Genomic DNA, 18491 nt, shown 5'->3' with positions numbered 1-18491 from the left:
TTCCCCTTGGGCTTCCCTCAGGGAAAGCGGGGTGCGGCCTCCTTCCCTTCCCTTCCCCAAGGTTCCCTTTGTAGCCGAGGAGGGGCGTTTTCTCAGCCGGGAAGAAGGCCTTGGTTCGCTCTGGGCCTGGAAATGGGTGGCTCTGCTGCAGGCAACAGCAGCAGGCCTCCCTGGAGGGAGAAGGAAGGGCCTCGGGAGGGGGGACGGGGGGGCTTCAGAGCACTGGCTTATTATTGACCACCTAGTATTATTATTATCATTATTATCATTATTATCATTATTGACCAATTATTATTAATATTATTGACCACTTGTTATTATTATTATTAACCACTTATTATTATTATTATTATTATTGACCACTTATTATTATTATTATTGACCACTTGTTATTATTATTATTATTATTTACCACTTATTATTATTATTATTATTGACCACTTGTTATTATTATTATTATTATTAACCACTTATTATTATTATTGACCACTTATCATTATTATTGACCACTTGTTGTTATTATTGACCACTTGTTATTATTATTGACCACTTATTATTATTATCACTATTATTGACCACTTGTTATTATTATTATTGACCACTTATCATTATTATCATTATTATTGACCATCTATTATTATTATTATTATTGACCACTTATCATTATTATTATCATTATTATTGACCATCTATTATTATTATTATTATTATTATTGACCACTTATCATTATTATTATCATTATTATTGACCACTTATTATTATTATTATTATTATTATTATTGACCACTTATCATTATTATTATCATTATTATTGACCACTTATTATTATTATTATTGACCACTTATTATTATTGTCCACTTATTATTATTGACCACTTATTATTATTATTGATCACTTATTATTATTGACCACTTGTTATTATTGACCACTCATTATTATTATTGGGGGGGAACTAAACAGCACTGCAGGTTTATACCGGTTTGACGCCACTTTAATGGCTCTTGGTGCCAAAACACACTGCAGAAACCATCCAGTTTGAGACTGCTTTGACTGCCCTGGCTCAATGCTAGGGAATTCTGCGAACAGTTCTTTTGTGAGACATTTAGCCGCCTATGTCAGAGAGAGCTCTGGTGCCACGATAAACTACAATTCTCAGGGCTCCCTAGAGAAGAGACAGACAGGCCCTGACAGAGAAGGCTCAATGTCTGACAAAACTACAGTTCCCAGGATTCCATAGCACTGAGCCAGGGCAGTTGAAGCGGTATCAAACCGGATTGTTTCTGCAGTGTGTTTTAGACCTCAGTGTTATGGAATCCTGACAGCTGTAGTTTATTGTGGCACCAGAGCTCCCTGACAGATAAGGATAAATGTCTCTCAAAGCTACAGTTTCCAGAATTTCATAGCACTGAGGCATGGGGGTTAATGTGGTGGCAAACTGGTTTATTTCTGCAGTGCGGACACAGCCCTATTCAAAATCTGTGTCTAACATCCGGTTTCCCCAAAGGTAGAGGTTAATTTCTGCTTAAAACAGAGCTCTGCTGTGGAAGACTTGCTCAAATATAATAAGAAATGTTGTTTTTCCTCCTAGAGGTGCCAGTGGTGTGTGCCTTCAGATCGTTTTTGACTTTATGGTGACCCCCAGCCTGGGGTTTTCTTGGCAAGGTTTGTTCAGAGGAGGTCGGGCTTTTCCTTCCCCTGAGAGGCTGAGAGAGTGTGACTTCTTGCCCAAGACCACCCTCAGTGGGTTTACATGGCTGAGCTGAGATTCGAACCCTGGTCTCTAGAGTCATAGGAAACTGGGGTGAGGAATTATGTTATGGCTGTGCTTGTGCCCTCCTGTTGTAGAGCATTGTTACTGATAGGCACATAAGAACAACAAATTATTTTATTTATTTATTTATTTATTCATATCTTGCCTTCCTCTTGGTACAGGGACAAAGACAACCTGCTTGTTTCTAGCTGAAAAGTGTCTATAAAAGTAACTTTTTGATAGTTCTGAGAAGAATGTGTCTGGAGAAGTCAAATGTTTATGGAGATGTTCCTTGATTGCTGTAAGATAGAAAGGCTTCTGTCGGTCTCCCAAGGAAGGAGGATGCTGTCCATTGCATCTCTGAACACTGTACTGTCAGCCCTCCTTATCCACAGCTTGAAAATATTCCAATAAATTATTAATTCCAAATGGTAAACCTTGATTTTCCGTTTTATATATAAGGAAATAGCAGCATTTTACTATGCTATTGTATTTATTGGGACTCGAGCATCCACAGATTTTGTTATCCGGGGGGTCCTGTACCAAACCCCAGTGGATAACAAGGGCCCACTGTACAGCATTGCCTCTTAGCTGGTCTCCTCTAGGGCACGTAACTTTCCTTGTATCTCTATACTGGATGTAATTGTAATGTAGTCACATAGTAAAACTGCATAAGTGTCTGATTGCTGTTTCAGCCTTTGCATGAGTCACTGAGTCATTGTTCAAGAGGTTCTCTTAATCTGGTGGTGTGGCCAAATCAGGGAGTTGTGAAAAGTGAATGCAAACTTTTTGCTGGTGGCAGATACAGTTGGCCCTCCAGATCCGTAGACTTGATCCACAGGTTGAAGCATCCACGGCTTGAAAATATTCAATATATAGATATAGATATTCCAAAAAGCAAACCTTGATTTTGGCATTTTATATAAAAGACACACCATTTTGCTATGCCATTGTATTTAATGGGACTTGAACATCCATGGATTTTGATATCCACAGGTGTATGTGTGTGTCTTGGAATCAAACCCTGGCGGATACCAAGGGCCCACTGTAATGGTCTGTAATTGCTAGTCCCAAATTAGAGTACTCCAATTGAATCAATGGAAGTTAAATGATGGTTTGCATTCCACAGTGGATTCAGTAGGTCTGCTTGAGTTGGGACTAGCAATTTTGCCAGGGATCTCCTTTTTGCTTTGTGATGGAGAAAGGGGTGAGCTTGTGCACCTCCATTTCCTGGAATGGCAAGTTGGTACCCTGAGTAGAGTGGCTTGGCTGCAACTGGAGTTGACCTGGCAATAGGACAGTGTTGTCAGCAGATACAATCACTCAGGCTCTTGTAGCCCCATTGCAAGGTTAGGGATCCTAATTGCCAGCTTGGGGACTATCCTATTACTTGAATATTCATTTATTTTTATTTATTAATTCCAGTGTTTAAATCATGCCCTGTATCTGGGCTGTTGGCATTGGCCAAAAAATCCATGCCCCCCTCCCGGCCTTCCATCATCCTGTTTGGACGATGCAGGGTCAGGATTGGTTCAGATCCTATCTGACTAGACACAGATCCTATGGATCTGGTCCAGTCCTGGAGTAAACGTCCCTTAATATGGGTCAGAGTGACCCCTGGTTTGCTGCCAAATTTCCTGGAAACCATTGAAACCCTACTTGCTTAAATGCACCACCACCACTGCACACTCCTTATCTTTCTGTGCTGCCACTCCTACTGAGAAGCTCCCGTGTATCTGACATGGAAACAGGACACTTGGCTACATGAGTGCAGCAAGGCCCCCCCATTTCTGCACCAGACATAGCGATGGGGGCTTCTCAGTAGGAGTGATGGTTCAGAAAGGTGTGGCATGTGTGCTGGTAGCTGGTCCCTGGGCTGGTGTGGAGACAAGTGCTTAAGCATCCCCCCCATTCCTGTGCTGGCCTGGTGACCGATCTGGGTGAGCACATTGGCCAGAATAGCATGGATTCAGTGTGTGCTTTCCTGGCCCATCTACTCAGGGCCACCATGGAAACTTAGGATAGTTTGGAAGTAAAATCAGCGTAAGCCATATAAAACAATTTAAAATTGAAAGCAGTAAAAATTAAAATTGAATAATTAAAAAAGTTGAAACTAGTTGAAAGGTTAAATCTGTGTAAAACTGAATGCATGTACAGGTTGAGCCTCCCTTGGCTTGAATTCCAAAATCCATAATAAATCCAAAATCCAAAATCCTCCACATAGGTGGCTGAGGCAGTGACACCTTTGCTTTCGGATGGTTTAATGCACACGAATTCTGTTTCATGCACAATTTTTTAAAGAATATTGTGTAAAATATTTTATTGTGTAAAATTACCTTCAGGCTGTAATTATAAAGTGTATCCAAAACATAAATGAATTTCATATTTAGACTTGAGTCCTGTCTCCCAAGTGCGTGAGATTTCTGATTCCTGAATTTACATGCAGACTCCTCTTCCATGCTTTGATCTACTCTATCTCTGTGAATTCCTCCTAAGTTCATTCTCTTTCTTTGTGTTTGCATTTACAGAGGGCCTGGGTAAAGGTTTGAGAAAACGCACTTCATGTGTGTCTTCATGAACTGCAGAATTATCATGTATCTCCATAAGCTACTGTTAACATATTCATCTAATGTAATTAAAAGTATAATTTACATGATTATATATTTGATTTACAGCATTTTTTTTACTAATTGCTTAGTAAACTGAGTTTTGAATTGAAAATTGAAAATTTTAAATCTGATTTAAATTTTAAAAATCCAATTTAAATTAAAAAAAAACAATTAAAAGTAATAATTCATTTTAGTAACCCTACCTGGACAGGTGAGCAGAACCAGGCAGTAGTGAGCGGATGTAATGATGATAGAAACAGTTTATATTTCTCAGACTTGTTGTGTTTTTTTTCTGAAGGCAGAGAGTGCATGTAACAGGTGCTGGTTTACATGTGATAGATGCAGTATTCAGCAAATGGTGATTTGTTTGTTTGTGTCTGCAGTGCTATGGCAGCCGTGCATTTGGATTCTTAATTCCATCCTTTGGTCTAATCTCATTCAGGAAAGTTTATATTCCCAGTAGAAGTGCTTAAAGGAGTCCTATTTAGTAGTCATTCTAATGTGCCTTTGTGGCTGTGAGCCAGTTTTACAGCAACTGTCTTACGTAATATGTCCATTAGCTTGTTCAGATTACATAGTCCTCTGGGAACCCTTCTACAAATGCTTGCATACTGTGAGACAGTAGGATAATTATGGGTATATTTCATACAAGGTACTGTAGTTTCTGTATTTTTCATTCTTTGAAATAAGTATTCAATATACTCCAAACACACATTTCAACAGATACTTGCTATCTGTGGTATGAAGAATAAAAAGGATTACCCAGTTTCTTAACCCATCTACAAGAGCAGATCTCTTCCAATCCTTTTTATATGTTTTGGTGTTTGATCATAATGATGTGTGTCAGTTTTTATCTTATTTTGGTACTGAGTATCCTCAAGTTCACATCATGTTAGTAACTGAGCTGTCATTCAGCATCTGTGGGTTGATGGAGGAGCTTTTAAGATGTATTCTACTTTTCCAGACTTAGCAGTATTTGTTTTTGACAAAGTTTCCATTCAGTCATTTCTTGCAGTTTCTCTAGCAGTCATCTATGTATGAAAGCCCAAATCAATGAGAAATTTGTTTCCTTTACACTTCTGAGGTGACACCGACTGAATTTTTTAAACTGATAACTTACAAAAATTTGTCAAAGGTTGTCGACAGTATTTGTTCATCATTCAGTGTTGATAACATTCTTAATAGCATCTGCTGTTGATTAGAACCACTATGTGCGGTATCACAAAACAGTGTTAGCGGTGCCTTTCAGGGTGTAATCCTTTACTAGCTGCTTATCACTGCAGGGGTAGATCATGAGGAATTCTTGTAACCATGTTTTTGACCTGGAAATAAACAGTTGATCCTACAGATGGGAGATGGCTGTCCCATAGAACGAGTCTGTTGCTCTTATTGAGCTAAAACGTTAATTTATGTTGTCTAATGATGCTTAGTGAAGATACTGCTATTTAAACACAGGCAACTTTACTCATATAAAGGTAATCCAAAGAGGTAAAGATTACATACACCATTTCCTACCAAAGAGGAGATGAAGCAAACTATATTATGAAAACCTGTGAACAAGATGAGAACTTGTCGTGAGTTGCCACACATTACACCATGTAGCATCATTTCAGTAAAAGCTTGAATTAATTTCTAATATTAAGTACAGTATATGTCTAACTGTTTAGGTTCCAGATCTACTCTTATTCATGTAGCTATACTTGAAGAGCTGAGCTAATGCTGTATTTTTTATGGGTATGTCTTTCAGGGAGCCAGCTTTTGTAATGGTTTGACTGTTGGACCAAAACATTGGGAGTAGTAAAATCCCATCTCAGTCATGAAATCCACTCGGTGACCTTGGGCGAGTCATACTCTCTCATCAGAAGAAGGCAGTGGCAACCCCCCTCTAAAGAAACTTGCCAAAACACCTCACAGTCAGTTCGCCTTAGCGTCGCCATAGGTCGGAAATAACTTGAAGGCATACAACAACAGTAACAAATGTTTCTCAGTAACAGTTGCTGAAGAACATGGTGGGATTTAACTTCCCTGTCCTTTGGAGCATGTTTGAAGGTGCATAGGAAGATGTAGAGGAGAGGGCTGCCCTGATTTACTGGGTTCCATCTAAGGCCACACTATTTTATCCTGCCCATAGTTTCAGAGAATTCAGTTTCAAAGAAATATGATTTTCAGGGAGAAAAAATCACAACCACTTCCCTGTGCTAACTTTATTGTTCTTCCCCTTTTTGTTCCCCAGAATTCTGTTTCCTTGTTTAATAAATGAGAATGGATGAATAAAGTTTATATTTTAACTTTAAATGAACTATTAGTTGTATTGGGAGGAAAAGTGACATGGTATTTTAAAATATGAACTGAATTAATGTTTTAACAGGATGTATGTGTAATCAAGATGATATAAAGATTCCCGTGACACAGGTCCAAAACACACTGCAGAAATAATCAAGCTTGAGGCAGCTTTAACTGCCCTGGCTCAGTGATAGGGAATCCTGGGAGCTGTAGTTTATTGTGGCATCAGAACTCTCTGACAGAGAAGGCGAAAATGTCTCCCAAAACTACAGTTCCCAGAATTCCCTAATATTGAACCGGGGCAGTTACAGCAAGTCTGAAACTGGATGATTTCTGCAGTATGTTTTGGAACATTGTTTCAGTCGAGGTTTTCACATCCTATGCTAACATGGTTAGGAAAAGAGTTATCTTTATTTTAAAAAAAATCCCATACATTTGACCTAATTACCATATACACTTGAGTATAAGTCATCTTCATGTATAAGTCCATGGTAGGTTTTGGGGCCAAAATTATGGATGTTGATATAACCCATGGATAAGACAAGGGTAAAACATAGAGGCATGTAGCAAAGGACCTAAAGGATGAAGCAAAGTAAAATGATGCCAAAGAACTTACAAAATTCCACTTGGCATAACTGTTTGTGCTCACCCTAAAGGCTGGATGGATAAAGGGGAGATGGGGGTCAGTGCTTCCAGGACAGATTATACTCTTGTCTTTCACCAGAGGATGGCTCCTTTTTGTAAGAGTACATGTACAGTACTTACATTGGCCCTGGTTAAGTTAGCTCGGGGTTTTTTGGGGTCAGTTTTTTGACTACAATTTCATTTATTCCTGAGTATATACACTACTATAAAATTAAGAATGATAAAATGACCTTATTATGGTAAAAGGTAACTTGATGGCTATGTTGCTTAACTTTTTAAATTAATAATATATGAAAAGCAATAACAAATATGTTATTCATGCAGTAATGCATGAAAAGGTATTATATATATATATATATATATATATATATGGTTATTTTACTTGTAAAAATGTTTGACTGGCTGCTAAAGCCAATGTAAGGTATTTTACAGTCTGTTATAACAAACATTCCTAGAGGATATTGGGTCCCATCAAATATGACTGATTGCAGTACAGTAGCCCAGACAACTATAGATAAGTGTGCTTGGAAAATGTTCAGTGGAAAAACAGCCTCAGCAAATTTTCTGGATTTTTGTCTGTTTTGGAAAAAATTCTGCCACACATGACAAAAATGGATCAATGCACTAAGATTGCATGATTCCATGATTTCTGACTTATTTACTTGACAACTTTCAGGCATGTCTAGGCATCTTGGATGTAGTACAATGCTAGCAGATACGGTAATACTAAATATTTTGGTATGCTTTAATTAAGACTATTTACCTATTGCTATATTTATTTTTAGGGTTGGAATAACACTGAATCTTATAGTGAAGATACGTGTAGAACCTTGTTTGAACAGTATCATCACTTGGAACAGGAGATGGGGCAAGTTGCTGAAGCATGGCTTGAATGCCAAAAAAGAATAGATGATTATGTTGATGAAGAGGTAAGGAGATGATACTGTTTTTTGCTTTTTGTTTGTTGGATCTTATCAGGAGTTGTAGAGGTTGACGTATAGGGTGTGTTGTGTGCAAAGATATCTTAAAATGAGATTTGTTTGTGTGTGTACATATATCTGTTTATTTTGCTTCCTGGTCTTGTATAACTTACTCTTTGTCAAAGGTCAGCAGATAGCAGCTTCCTGGGCAGAAGGGAGACAGGAGGAGTTAGCATACTACTCCGTCAGTTCTTGCCACTTCATAACCTGGTAGGGGAAGGGTGCCATGGAATTTTTCATCTGTGTCATGTCAGCTCAGCTTAGAGGGCTTAGAACATGTGGGAAGGGGAGTGCATGTGTAGTGTCTGTGTTTGTTGAATATCGGTGCAGATAACCTATCGCTCCCACATTATCAGAGTTTGCTACAAACTATAAGTTTGAAATTATTTGAGGGCACACAACAATAACAAAAAAGGAGGGTAGGACGTGTGTCTCTCTCCTGATGATGCTGAACTACAGTTTCCAGCATTCCTCACACCTAGTTGTGCTGGCTACAGCTGCTGGAAATTGCAGTTTGGTGTGTGCAGAATTGCACAATTCCCAACACAGTGTTAAAAAATTTCACCTTAAAATTGTGTCAATCTTTAAAAAGAGCCAACACCACCATCACCTTCTATGTCACCTTCTTGTGGTTGCTGCCTAGCTTTAAGGTTTTACCCATTAAAACTGTTTTTAACCATTAATAGATATACTAAGAAATAACACTTCTGAGGTATATAAGAGCATGTTAATGTTTAATTTACATTCTTTATTTTGCCAAATTAATGCTAACACTTGCTGTTGTCCAAAATTGTATTGTTTCAAGCTCTGAATTTTTTTTGCTTTTATAACACACAAAGCATTCTTCTTAAATTAGCTCCATAACCTATGAATCAGGTCAGTGTGATTGTTGTCAATGGCATGTGGACATAAGGCTGATAATAGGTGGAATTAAGGTCATTTTAGGTGCTTTAGGCAGGATTCCATATTTGTAAGGCCCAACAGAAATGTTTGTAAAGAAGAGGAATGCACAAACACCATGGGGTTCAGGTTGTGCTTCCTGCATTATGTGCTAAGAAAAGTCATTAGACTGTATCTGATTTATAAAGCTTTCGGGGGGGGGGGGTAGTTGTGTGTGTGTGTGTGGTACTTGAGCCTTTCTTGACCTACCACATAATTTGCATAATGAGCAAATAGCAGGCAAGTGTGAATCCCTAGACTTGGGGACTGGAATATGTCATATGAATGATAGGGCGTGACTCCTTTCCTTCCCTCCTGCCTTTTTTCCTGCTGCTGTTCGTGACAACTCTTCAGTTTTAAAGTGTTTTTAGAGAGGCCAGTGACTGAAATAAATTAAAACAGCACTTTAGCAGATTAAAACAATCAAGAGGACATTAAAGCATGGAATAATTTATTTGGAAGAGACCATAAGGACCATCCAGTCCAACCCCTCTGCCATGCAGGAACTCACAATCAAAGCATCCCTGACAGTTGGCTGTCTAGACTCTGTTTAAAAACGTCCAAAGAAGGAGACTCAACCACACTCCGAAGGAGTGTGTTCCAATCTCGAACAGCTCTTACAACAGCAACTGTTAACATCACTAAGTATACAAGGCTGAAGTGGGCGGGAGGGGGAGTGCTTGTTTAATTTGTTCTTAGGAATCAACAAAAAAAAACTGTCTTGAAAGAAATAATATTACAGTCTCTGTAAAATGAAATACACCCAGTGACTCATAAATAAGAGATAAGCCAAGTGTGGGGAAAGTGCAGGTGCATGCATCCCTGCACCTCAGTTTTGCAGCCCAGAAGACACCAAAGCTCCCATATCTCTCTTTTAAAAAAAACTAGCTTTAATTTTTAAAAAAAACCTAGCTGATTTCCCCCCCTCCCCATGCCTCATAACCACCACTAAATGTACTGTTTTGTTTTTCCTTTCCCCTACAACTTTTTTTTAATGTGGAGTCAAAGGCTTTCAGCTCAGACATCAGAAGGGCAGCCAGACCCAGAAAAACCCAGGTGAGGGAAGACAAACAACCACCCAAAGGGAAGGTATTTTTACCATACATCAAAGGAGTCACAGACAGAATAGGGAAACTGGTGAGGAAACACAACTTTCAAATGGTTTACAGACCAGTGAAGGAAATCTACCAAATACTTTGCTCAGCCAAAGACAAGAGAGATCCTCTCACAGCCGCAGGAGTTTACCAAATACCATGCAGCTGTGGACAAGTCTACATAGGGACAGCCAAACGCAGTATGCAAACAAGAATCAAGGAACATGAGAGACACTGCAGACTGGTTCAACCGGAAAAATCAGCAGTAGCAGAACATGTTATAAACCATCCTGGACATAAAATGTTGTTTGAAAACACTGAAATTCTGGACCATGCCAACTACCATGTCAGGATGCACAGGGAAGCCATTGAAATCCACAAACACCTGGACAATTTCAACAGGAAAGAGGAAACCCTGAAAATAAACAAGATTTGGCTTCCAGTCCTGAAAAACAGCAAGCTGAAGACAACAAATTCAAATGAGAAATCTCCCAGGGTCAGGGGCTTCCCAGCAGACAATGAGCACTAATCAAGCAGACATTAATCCTCCTTTACACATCCTCCCACCCTGAGGCCTGCCATTAGCAACAAAACAATATACATGCAAATCAGTCCTCCTTTCCCAGGGTGACACAGTATATATATATACCCAACTTTTTCCAGGCAAGCATTCTCTGAAGATGCCAGCCACAGATGCTGGCGAAACATTAGGAAGAAAACTCTTCTAGAACATGGCCACATAGCCCCAAAACCCCACAAAAAATTTTTTTTTAGTTTGTTTTGCTAAGGACATTTAAAGCTTACTTTTCAGTCATAGTTTTAGTATAGTGTGAATAAGCTTCTACATTAGGAAATGGGAGAAATCAGTTAAATTGCACACAATTTAATAAATCGTCCATCTTTTCCTCTACTTCCAAATACCATAATCATACTGTCACCTTTATCTGATAATACAGTTATAAAATGTTGAATTATTAAATATGAAATCATTCTGTTTCTCTTCTCTTTAAGTCACTAAAAGCAGTCAAACAAATATTTGTATGCATACGTTTATGACATATTTAGTATATACAGAATTGGTAGTTCATCTGGTTGATGTCTATTTCACTAACTAATAAATTGAATTTTATTTTGAAATGTCTATATGGACTTAATTTTTCCATTAATCACAATTTGTAGCTTGTAATTTTATTCAGCAGCATGGATAATCTGTATTATCTTTTTTTCATGGCAAACTAATACTATAATAGTCATTTGGCAGACTTTTCAAATATAATTTCACTGCTGTTAACTTAATTAACTAGCACAACACAGTCTGAAGGATCTTTAATATCTCCTCAAAATATAGTTGCAGAAATTAACAACTTTTCTGTTGTCACAGATTGATAATCTTTAGTCATCAAAAGCCCGACTCTGCTCCTGGACCTTCAGAACATATTTGTCACAAATCAGAACATTATGCTACAAGGTTGGAAATACTGCAAATATTTCAAATGTGAACTCGAAAGAAAATGTGAACAAAATTATAATTCTGGCTTATTACAAGAAAACATGTATATTTTGAAATAGATGGATACCAGTGAGAGAGTATTTAATAAGTGAGCTTGCCTTAATTGTGTTCCAGGTGGCAATTAGAACAAAGCAGCGCTTTTTGAAGGAAGACTGGGAAGTTTTTAAACAGAGGCAGTTCATAGAACAGGTAAAATTATGTTTTCACATACCACACACAACTGTGCCTTATACATATTTAATCAGAAGAAGGTTCCACTGTGGTCAGCAGGGCCTATATCCAGGCAAATCTACACAATATTGTTGTCATAATGGTATATGAAGAAGTGGAAGATTTTTAGTGTGGTGTTTGGTGAGAAACTTTTTCCCCCCTTCAAGCTCATTGTGGGTGCTTTACAAGTAGCCAGTACTGCCTTAATTTTATATTATTTAGAATCAATTGAAACCTTGCAACATTTACAAATTCCTTTTTTCTTTAAAATAAGTGTACTATATATAATCATGTATAAGTATAGAAATTTAGGTTGAAAAATTGACCCAAAAAACCTGAGTCGACTTCCAAAGGTCAGTCTAAATTCTGTACTTTAACTCACACACACACACACACACAAAACCATCCCCTGGTGAAAGGCAAGAGTTTAATCTGCCCTGGAAGCCCTGACCCCCTTCTACTCTCTCATCCATCCAGACTTTAGCATAAGCACAAATAGCTATGCCTGCTGGAATTTTGTAAGTTCCTGGGCATTGTTTTCCTTTGCTTCAACCTCTACATCCTTCATTACATGCTCTTAAGTTTTACCCTTGACTTATCCACGGGTCATATCAAAATCCATAATTTTGGCCCCAAAACCTGTCCTCGACTTATACATGATATATAGACTTATACATGATATATAAACTTATACATCACACACACACACACACACACACACACACACTCGAGTATTTACGATATATAACTTGTAGGCTTATAAATAAATAATCCCATAGTTTAAACATAGGCAACTACAGAGGCGATAGGGGCCTGATACTGTACCTGCATGGGGTGCATTGGCCTTCCTAATGCAAGTGGATCTGATGTTATACCAGTTCCAGTTCCTGGACTCCACTGGAAAAATATGGTCACTTTTTACCATTTTTAAGGGTGCTGGTGGAGGACAAGGGGACACAAATCACCATATTTTGTGGTTGTTTTCTAAACTCTTTGTCTGGTTCTACAGATTTTTTTTAAGTTTGTTATTTATTTAAAAGTTTTAATGTGTTTTTACTCATAGTGCATTGCCTCAAGGGGTTCTAGTGGGTTGAGAGATGATAAATAAATGCCACAAATAATAACAAAGAGCAGTACCTTTTGATGTTGTACTTCGGTGGGTGTTTTATTTGGAAAGAGGATAATTATATTCAAAATGTCCATCCACCTCTTGATTAGATACCAATGAGGTACAAAATTGGATTCTAGAAACACTAGAAAACTGGTAAGAGTTGTTTAGGTAGGAAAATTACAAATCTGACATTATAGATTACTGCTGTTGTTGATGGGCACTTCGTAGTGGATTATATTTAGTACTGTAGTGTTTAGAAGCTTTGGTCAGTGCATTCTTTAGCAACTTTGGTTGTCTGAAATGATTAAGGGAACAAGATCTCCATGCACATGTCTTAGGCAAGGTACACTGATATATATATCTTAGGTCCAGTACAGACTGGCATAAGGTGCCGGCCTGAGGCTGATTTTAGGGCTCTGGAGGGCTGGGCATCCATACATGTCCCATCTTGCTGCGGCATGTGATGATGACGCACGGGCGACCGCACACCCAAATGGCGCTCACTGGAAGCGTCTTCATGGCACACGAGCGCCGTTATGGCGCCTCTAAAAAGAAGCTGTTCTAGGCAGCTTCTTTTTAGGGAGCGTGTCAGTGCCACACCATGTGGTTGGTATGGCACCGACGAGGGGCAAAGACAGTTGGCATGGAGCCGTCCAGTTATAAACCCCCTTAGTCAGTCAAGCCAAGGAAACCCATCAGATACACATAAGAAAGTTACTGTGAAATGTTTGGTGCCTTAAATTATCAAACTGAAAGTTTAACAATTTGTCAGAAAAGTAATTGTTGCTATCTTAGTGTATCGTTTGCTTTATTTTGTGTGCCACTAAAGCAGCTTTGTGGAAAGATATATTTCTAATAGGATACCATCTTGTCTGATGATGCATCCACTAGTGGGTTTTATTTTAAATGTACAATCTTTGCAAGCTCTTCGTTCTGAGTATGTTGTGTCAAGATTATGGACTACGGCTAAAATTTTTGCTGAAGCTGCTTTCTTTCTTGGGCCTGTTACAGACTGCCAAAATAAAGCTGCTTTGGGTCTCTTTGGAGTTATGCTGTTTAAATGATGCATGCATCCCAAGAATCCGGAAGCTGCACCAAAGCTGCACTCCAGAGCTTAGGAATGGAGTGTGGCTTTGGCGCGACCTCCGGACTCTTAGGACCCATGCATCATTTAAATAGCATACCTCCAAAGAGACCCAAAGCAGCTTTATTTTGGCAGTCTGTAACAGGCCTTGGTCATTCTTCTGTTTACTGAGTTCACATGAAGGTTAGCTGCTATTAATATTCCTCTGACAATAAAGTTTCTTTTCACTGGCTCCTGTAATTCATTGATCATTTGGCCTCAGGAAGGTTATTATATGCTTATCCATGGGCCTATATTGATGGTTAAAGAAATTGAATAATAACTGGTAGATCTCATGACCAGCAAGCAGTTGCAAATAATGGAGAGCTGGACCTCTGATGATGACTGAAAATCAGTTTTGATATGACTTTGGATCCATTGTACCTGATCACTGGATTGGGGTAGAATGTTCCCCTTTAATTCTTTTAGATAGCGTATGTTAACTCTAAATCTTAGAGCAGCTTTTATTCAAAGCATAAAGAATACGAAATATTGTGCAACACTGCTGTTATGTACATTGCAGTTTATCTATGATATAGGCAGTAGCCACATGAACAGCTTTGCTGTGCTATACTGGCACCTGCCCAAACCATGGAACAGATCTAGGATGCCTGGGACACTTGAAGCCAGGGAGGGGATTCCATCATGACTTCTGAGCCCTCATAACAGGTGGGATGATGCAAAAGCTTTTCTGTGCTGTAACCCTTCACCTGTGTCCACAAATCATTGTGATTTTCAATAAGATCTTCTTTTATATCAGTGACTAGTTCTAGCCTTGGCTATTTGCTAACCTCTTCAGTGATCCCTGGATGGATTAAGACACTTCCATTTCCCTCCCCACCCTCTGAAAAAAGTGGTCCTCATGCTATGCTGTCCTGAGTGTAAACTCATCACAGCTGTTGAAAGGTGTTGCTCACTTAAAACCATGTAAAAACATTTCCAACCTGTTTTTAAAAGCAAGAAATCACAATTGATAAATTATAAAATATTCGGGTATCCTTGATTTCATTTATTTTTTCCATAGGTATGTATTGATGGTTGCTTAGTGCACATTTCAGTATTTTAAATAAAAAATGTAAAAATATCTATACTAGTTTAAAGATTGGCGCCTTGTATAGTTATACAAATAGCCAGTGAAAAATCCCAAATACACAATAGTGAAAAGCATCCATTCCTAAACAAGAGTAACTACTCTGTTTAGACCATGTCTAGAAGTTGGGAACACATTTGTTCCTCCAGGGATTTTGTTCCATCTCAAGTATTTTTTTTTAAATTTAATAATAGCATTCATTTAACATTGCTGTACATTACATACATATTGTAATTTGTTCATATCTCTTGTAAATTAGGTTGGTAATGAGTTCACATTGAGAAAAAATGGCTTACTCAAGGCAAATAAGGCTAGACAAACTTTTCAGTTCATAACTCAAATATTTTATCCGTTGCACTGTGACTATCCCATCTATGCTCCAAAATTACTACATGGAAAATAAACTACCTTTGAGTTGAATTGTGTCATCGCACCTTCATTCAATCACATAAGAAAACATTGTATTTTGAGAAAGTTATATAGTTTTAGGTAATCTACATCATAGATTATTTATGTCTCATTTTTTTCTGGTTCTAGCACTTCAGTAGATGGCAAAATATCTGTACCTAATACAGCATCAAATAATTCAGCTGCTATACTGCAGTTTTGATTAAAGGCGGCAAGAAAGCAGCCCAAGCATGACTGGCAGTATTCTAACAAAAAAGAAAAGAAAAACCCTCTATAGTAATATAAACCACAGTAATTGGTGGATCAATATGTCACATTGCTTTCTAAGTGGCATAAATGACCTGACTTTTGTCACATCTAGTTCTGAAACCGGAAACAGGATGTAAAATAGTTACTGGGTATGAACACTTAGGCTTTGTCAACTTTTTGCTTTGAAGTTCATTATACAGAATTATCCACATTAGGTCACTCTCCAGTTTCATTGAACAACATTTTGCATTTTTTCTCCTTTGTCCTCATACATCTTGAAATAAAGATATACATCTGCTGTATGACAGGTTCTCATTTTGCACATTTCTTTCTAGTCCAGTTCTCTCTGGCTTTTTTTTTTCTTTCTTTCCAAAAAGATCCTTTCTTTTTGGAAAAGATCTTTTCTGGGTTTTTGCCTCAGGTCTGCTGATATGTTCCTCTTGTGTCTGTGCAGTGCTACTTTGGCTACATAAGAAACAGTATTTGGAAAATTTAAATGGATTGTCGTGTATAGAAGTGGGACCTGCAACAAAACCTTTATTTGTGGAATGCTTTGCAGTCAAAGTTCCATTCCATTCCCCTTTCCTCCACAGGTGATTCCTTTCAATAATGGCACCATTTCATAGCATTGAACATACAGACCCCACAGGGCTGCTTTTGAGGTGTCTCCCGCATTAAAGTTTCTTGTATTTGGGCTACAGCAAGCGTGCTGATACCTCACTTTTGCAGATTGTTATTGTTTTGGCTACATAAATACAGACACTCCCAGCTGAAGATTGGTGTATATAATGATCTGTTACTGAATGGTTCCTGACAATGCCTATCATTTTTCAGCATTCAGGAAGAATGATTGATTGCTGTCTTTGCAGCCTTCCCTGAGCTGATATTAAAGAGTGACTCCTTATTCACACTGCCATTAGAGAGAATCAGTCTCCTTTTAATCTCTGCCCTCATGTCCTTTAAAGCTCTTAGAAATAGAAAGCTGTGAGGGTGGGGGAAAGAAAAGCCCTGGATTGGTACAGATACAGGCAGTATGTTCTTACAAGTTAAAGGCGAAGTTACAGAATTCACTTTTGAATATGATTCTTCCATTTTCAGCCAGTTGCCATATAAACATCCCATTCCTTTGTGTAAATATTCTGATTGAATGCAACGGTATGTTTGCAAGACTCAGTAGTCAATAGCTATATATGTCAAATTCCCATAATGCTCCTTAAAAATTTGTGAGAGAAATGTAAGGAATTTATGTTTATGATACAGGACTTCACTGTATCTCCAACTGAACGCCTTCTTCAGTTGCCTTGCAGAACTCTTCATATCGTACAAGAATCTCCTGCAGCACTGAAGAATGTTCACTCAGTACATTTGATGTATCAAGAAAAGCTGCCAGTTCTTTGAAGACCACATCAGGTATGGGGTCTTTGCTCTTAAAATGTTATTAAAAATGCAAGATTTCAGAATGGTAGCATTTGATGCAGATTAATTGATATTCATCCTTGAAGTACACTAATTTAGTAATCCTACAGCCAGTCCAAGATTTTCCACAGGAATTGCTAGTTTGCTAAAGAGAATTCTTCAAATCTTTGAAGAAATTCAATGTTAAACTCTCTATAAGTTAGATGAAAAGAATGTCAAAGGGTAGGATTGCTTTTGTTCATGTAGCCATGGCCAGTGTTCTGCAGTTGCAAAGGCATGTGGTGATTATATGGCTTTCAGAGGTCTGATTATGCCCAACTGTGATATTCTGTGAATTTGTCATTGTTTAGTTTGAAGTCACCAGATATGAATGGGCCCATTAATAAACCTTAACCTCCTTTTACCTTAAACCAAGCTTGTACTGTAAGACATTCCTATCTGTCTAAGCTTTTTTTCTTATTTGCTCACATTTTGTGTCCAGTCAGGGTTCTCATAATAACCCTTTAAGAGCACTGGTCATTGTGTATGTTAAGATGAGGAAAGGGCCTTCATGTGAGAATAATGTTTGACTGGGAAAATTCTCCCAAAATATTGACAGATTATATTATAGTGCCTTTCCATACAAATAGGCTTCACTGCATACCTTTAGGCCTAAACAGGTTTTTTGTGTGTGTGTGTGATTGAGGAACTTTGAAACATTTAATTTGCTTTTACATGATACGGATTATATTTGTATTATAAATAATCTAATCCACTTTAAAATTTGGATAGTGCCTTGTGGCATTAAATTAAATTCCAAGATATTTGTATCAAATGTAATCTCACTGAACTCAGTATGTGCTTCTTTCATTGTAAATGGTGTTTATTATGATGGTGGCATACAGTTGTTTTATAATAAGCAACTCAAATGTCCAAAAGCCACCTGTTTCACTGGTTTAAAACAGTTGCATTTAAGCAAAGCAAAACCATCATGGGCATCTACTCTATTGTTAAAGACAATTCAGACATGGACCCAAATGGGGTTCCATGCCTAAGATTCTAAGCCTCTATTACTCTCTAACCTAGTCCTGCA

At 38.1% G+C, this 18491-nt stretch overlaps 1 protein-coding gene across 6 annotated transcripts in view; it reads left to right on the top strand.

The window, feature by feature from the left end:
• FAM193A (family with sequence similarity 193 member A) overlaps window positions 1-18491 on the top strand; it is a 49368-nt gene that overhangs the window by 229 nt on the left and 30648 nt on the right. For 2 of the 6 annotated variants that reach the window (XM_042463475.1, XM_042463469.1), the window contains exons 1-3: window positions 6181-6201; window positions 8075-8218; window positions 11927-12001. In XM_042463475.1, coding sequence (XP_042319409.1) covers window positions 8153-8218; window positions 11927-12001 — 141 coding nt within the window. In that variant the 5' untranslated portion in view covers window positions 6181-6201; window positions 8075-8152. Of the gene's footprint in view, window positions 1-6; window positions 32-1770; window positions 1804-6180; window positions 6202-8074; window positions 8219-11926; window positions 12002-17299; window positions 17414-18491 lie in introns of those variants that run through there. The other 4 variants (XM_042463473.1, XM_042463472.1, XM_042463474.1 and 1 more) reach the window with 4 other exon arrangements.

This window comes from Sceloporus undulatus, chromosome 4, assembly GCF_019175285.1.
Source record: "Sceloporus undulatus isolate JIND9_A2432 ecotype Alabama chromosome 4, SceUnd_v1.1, whole genome shotgun sequence".
NCBI lineage: Eukaryota > Metazoa > Chordata > Lepidosauria > Squamata > Phrynosomatidae > Sceloporus > Sceloporus undulatus.
Note: the sequence above shows the minus strand (reverse complement) of the source record. Positions and strands in the feature narration are given on the sequence as shown.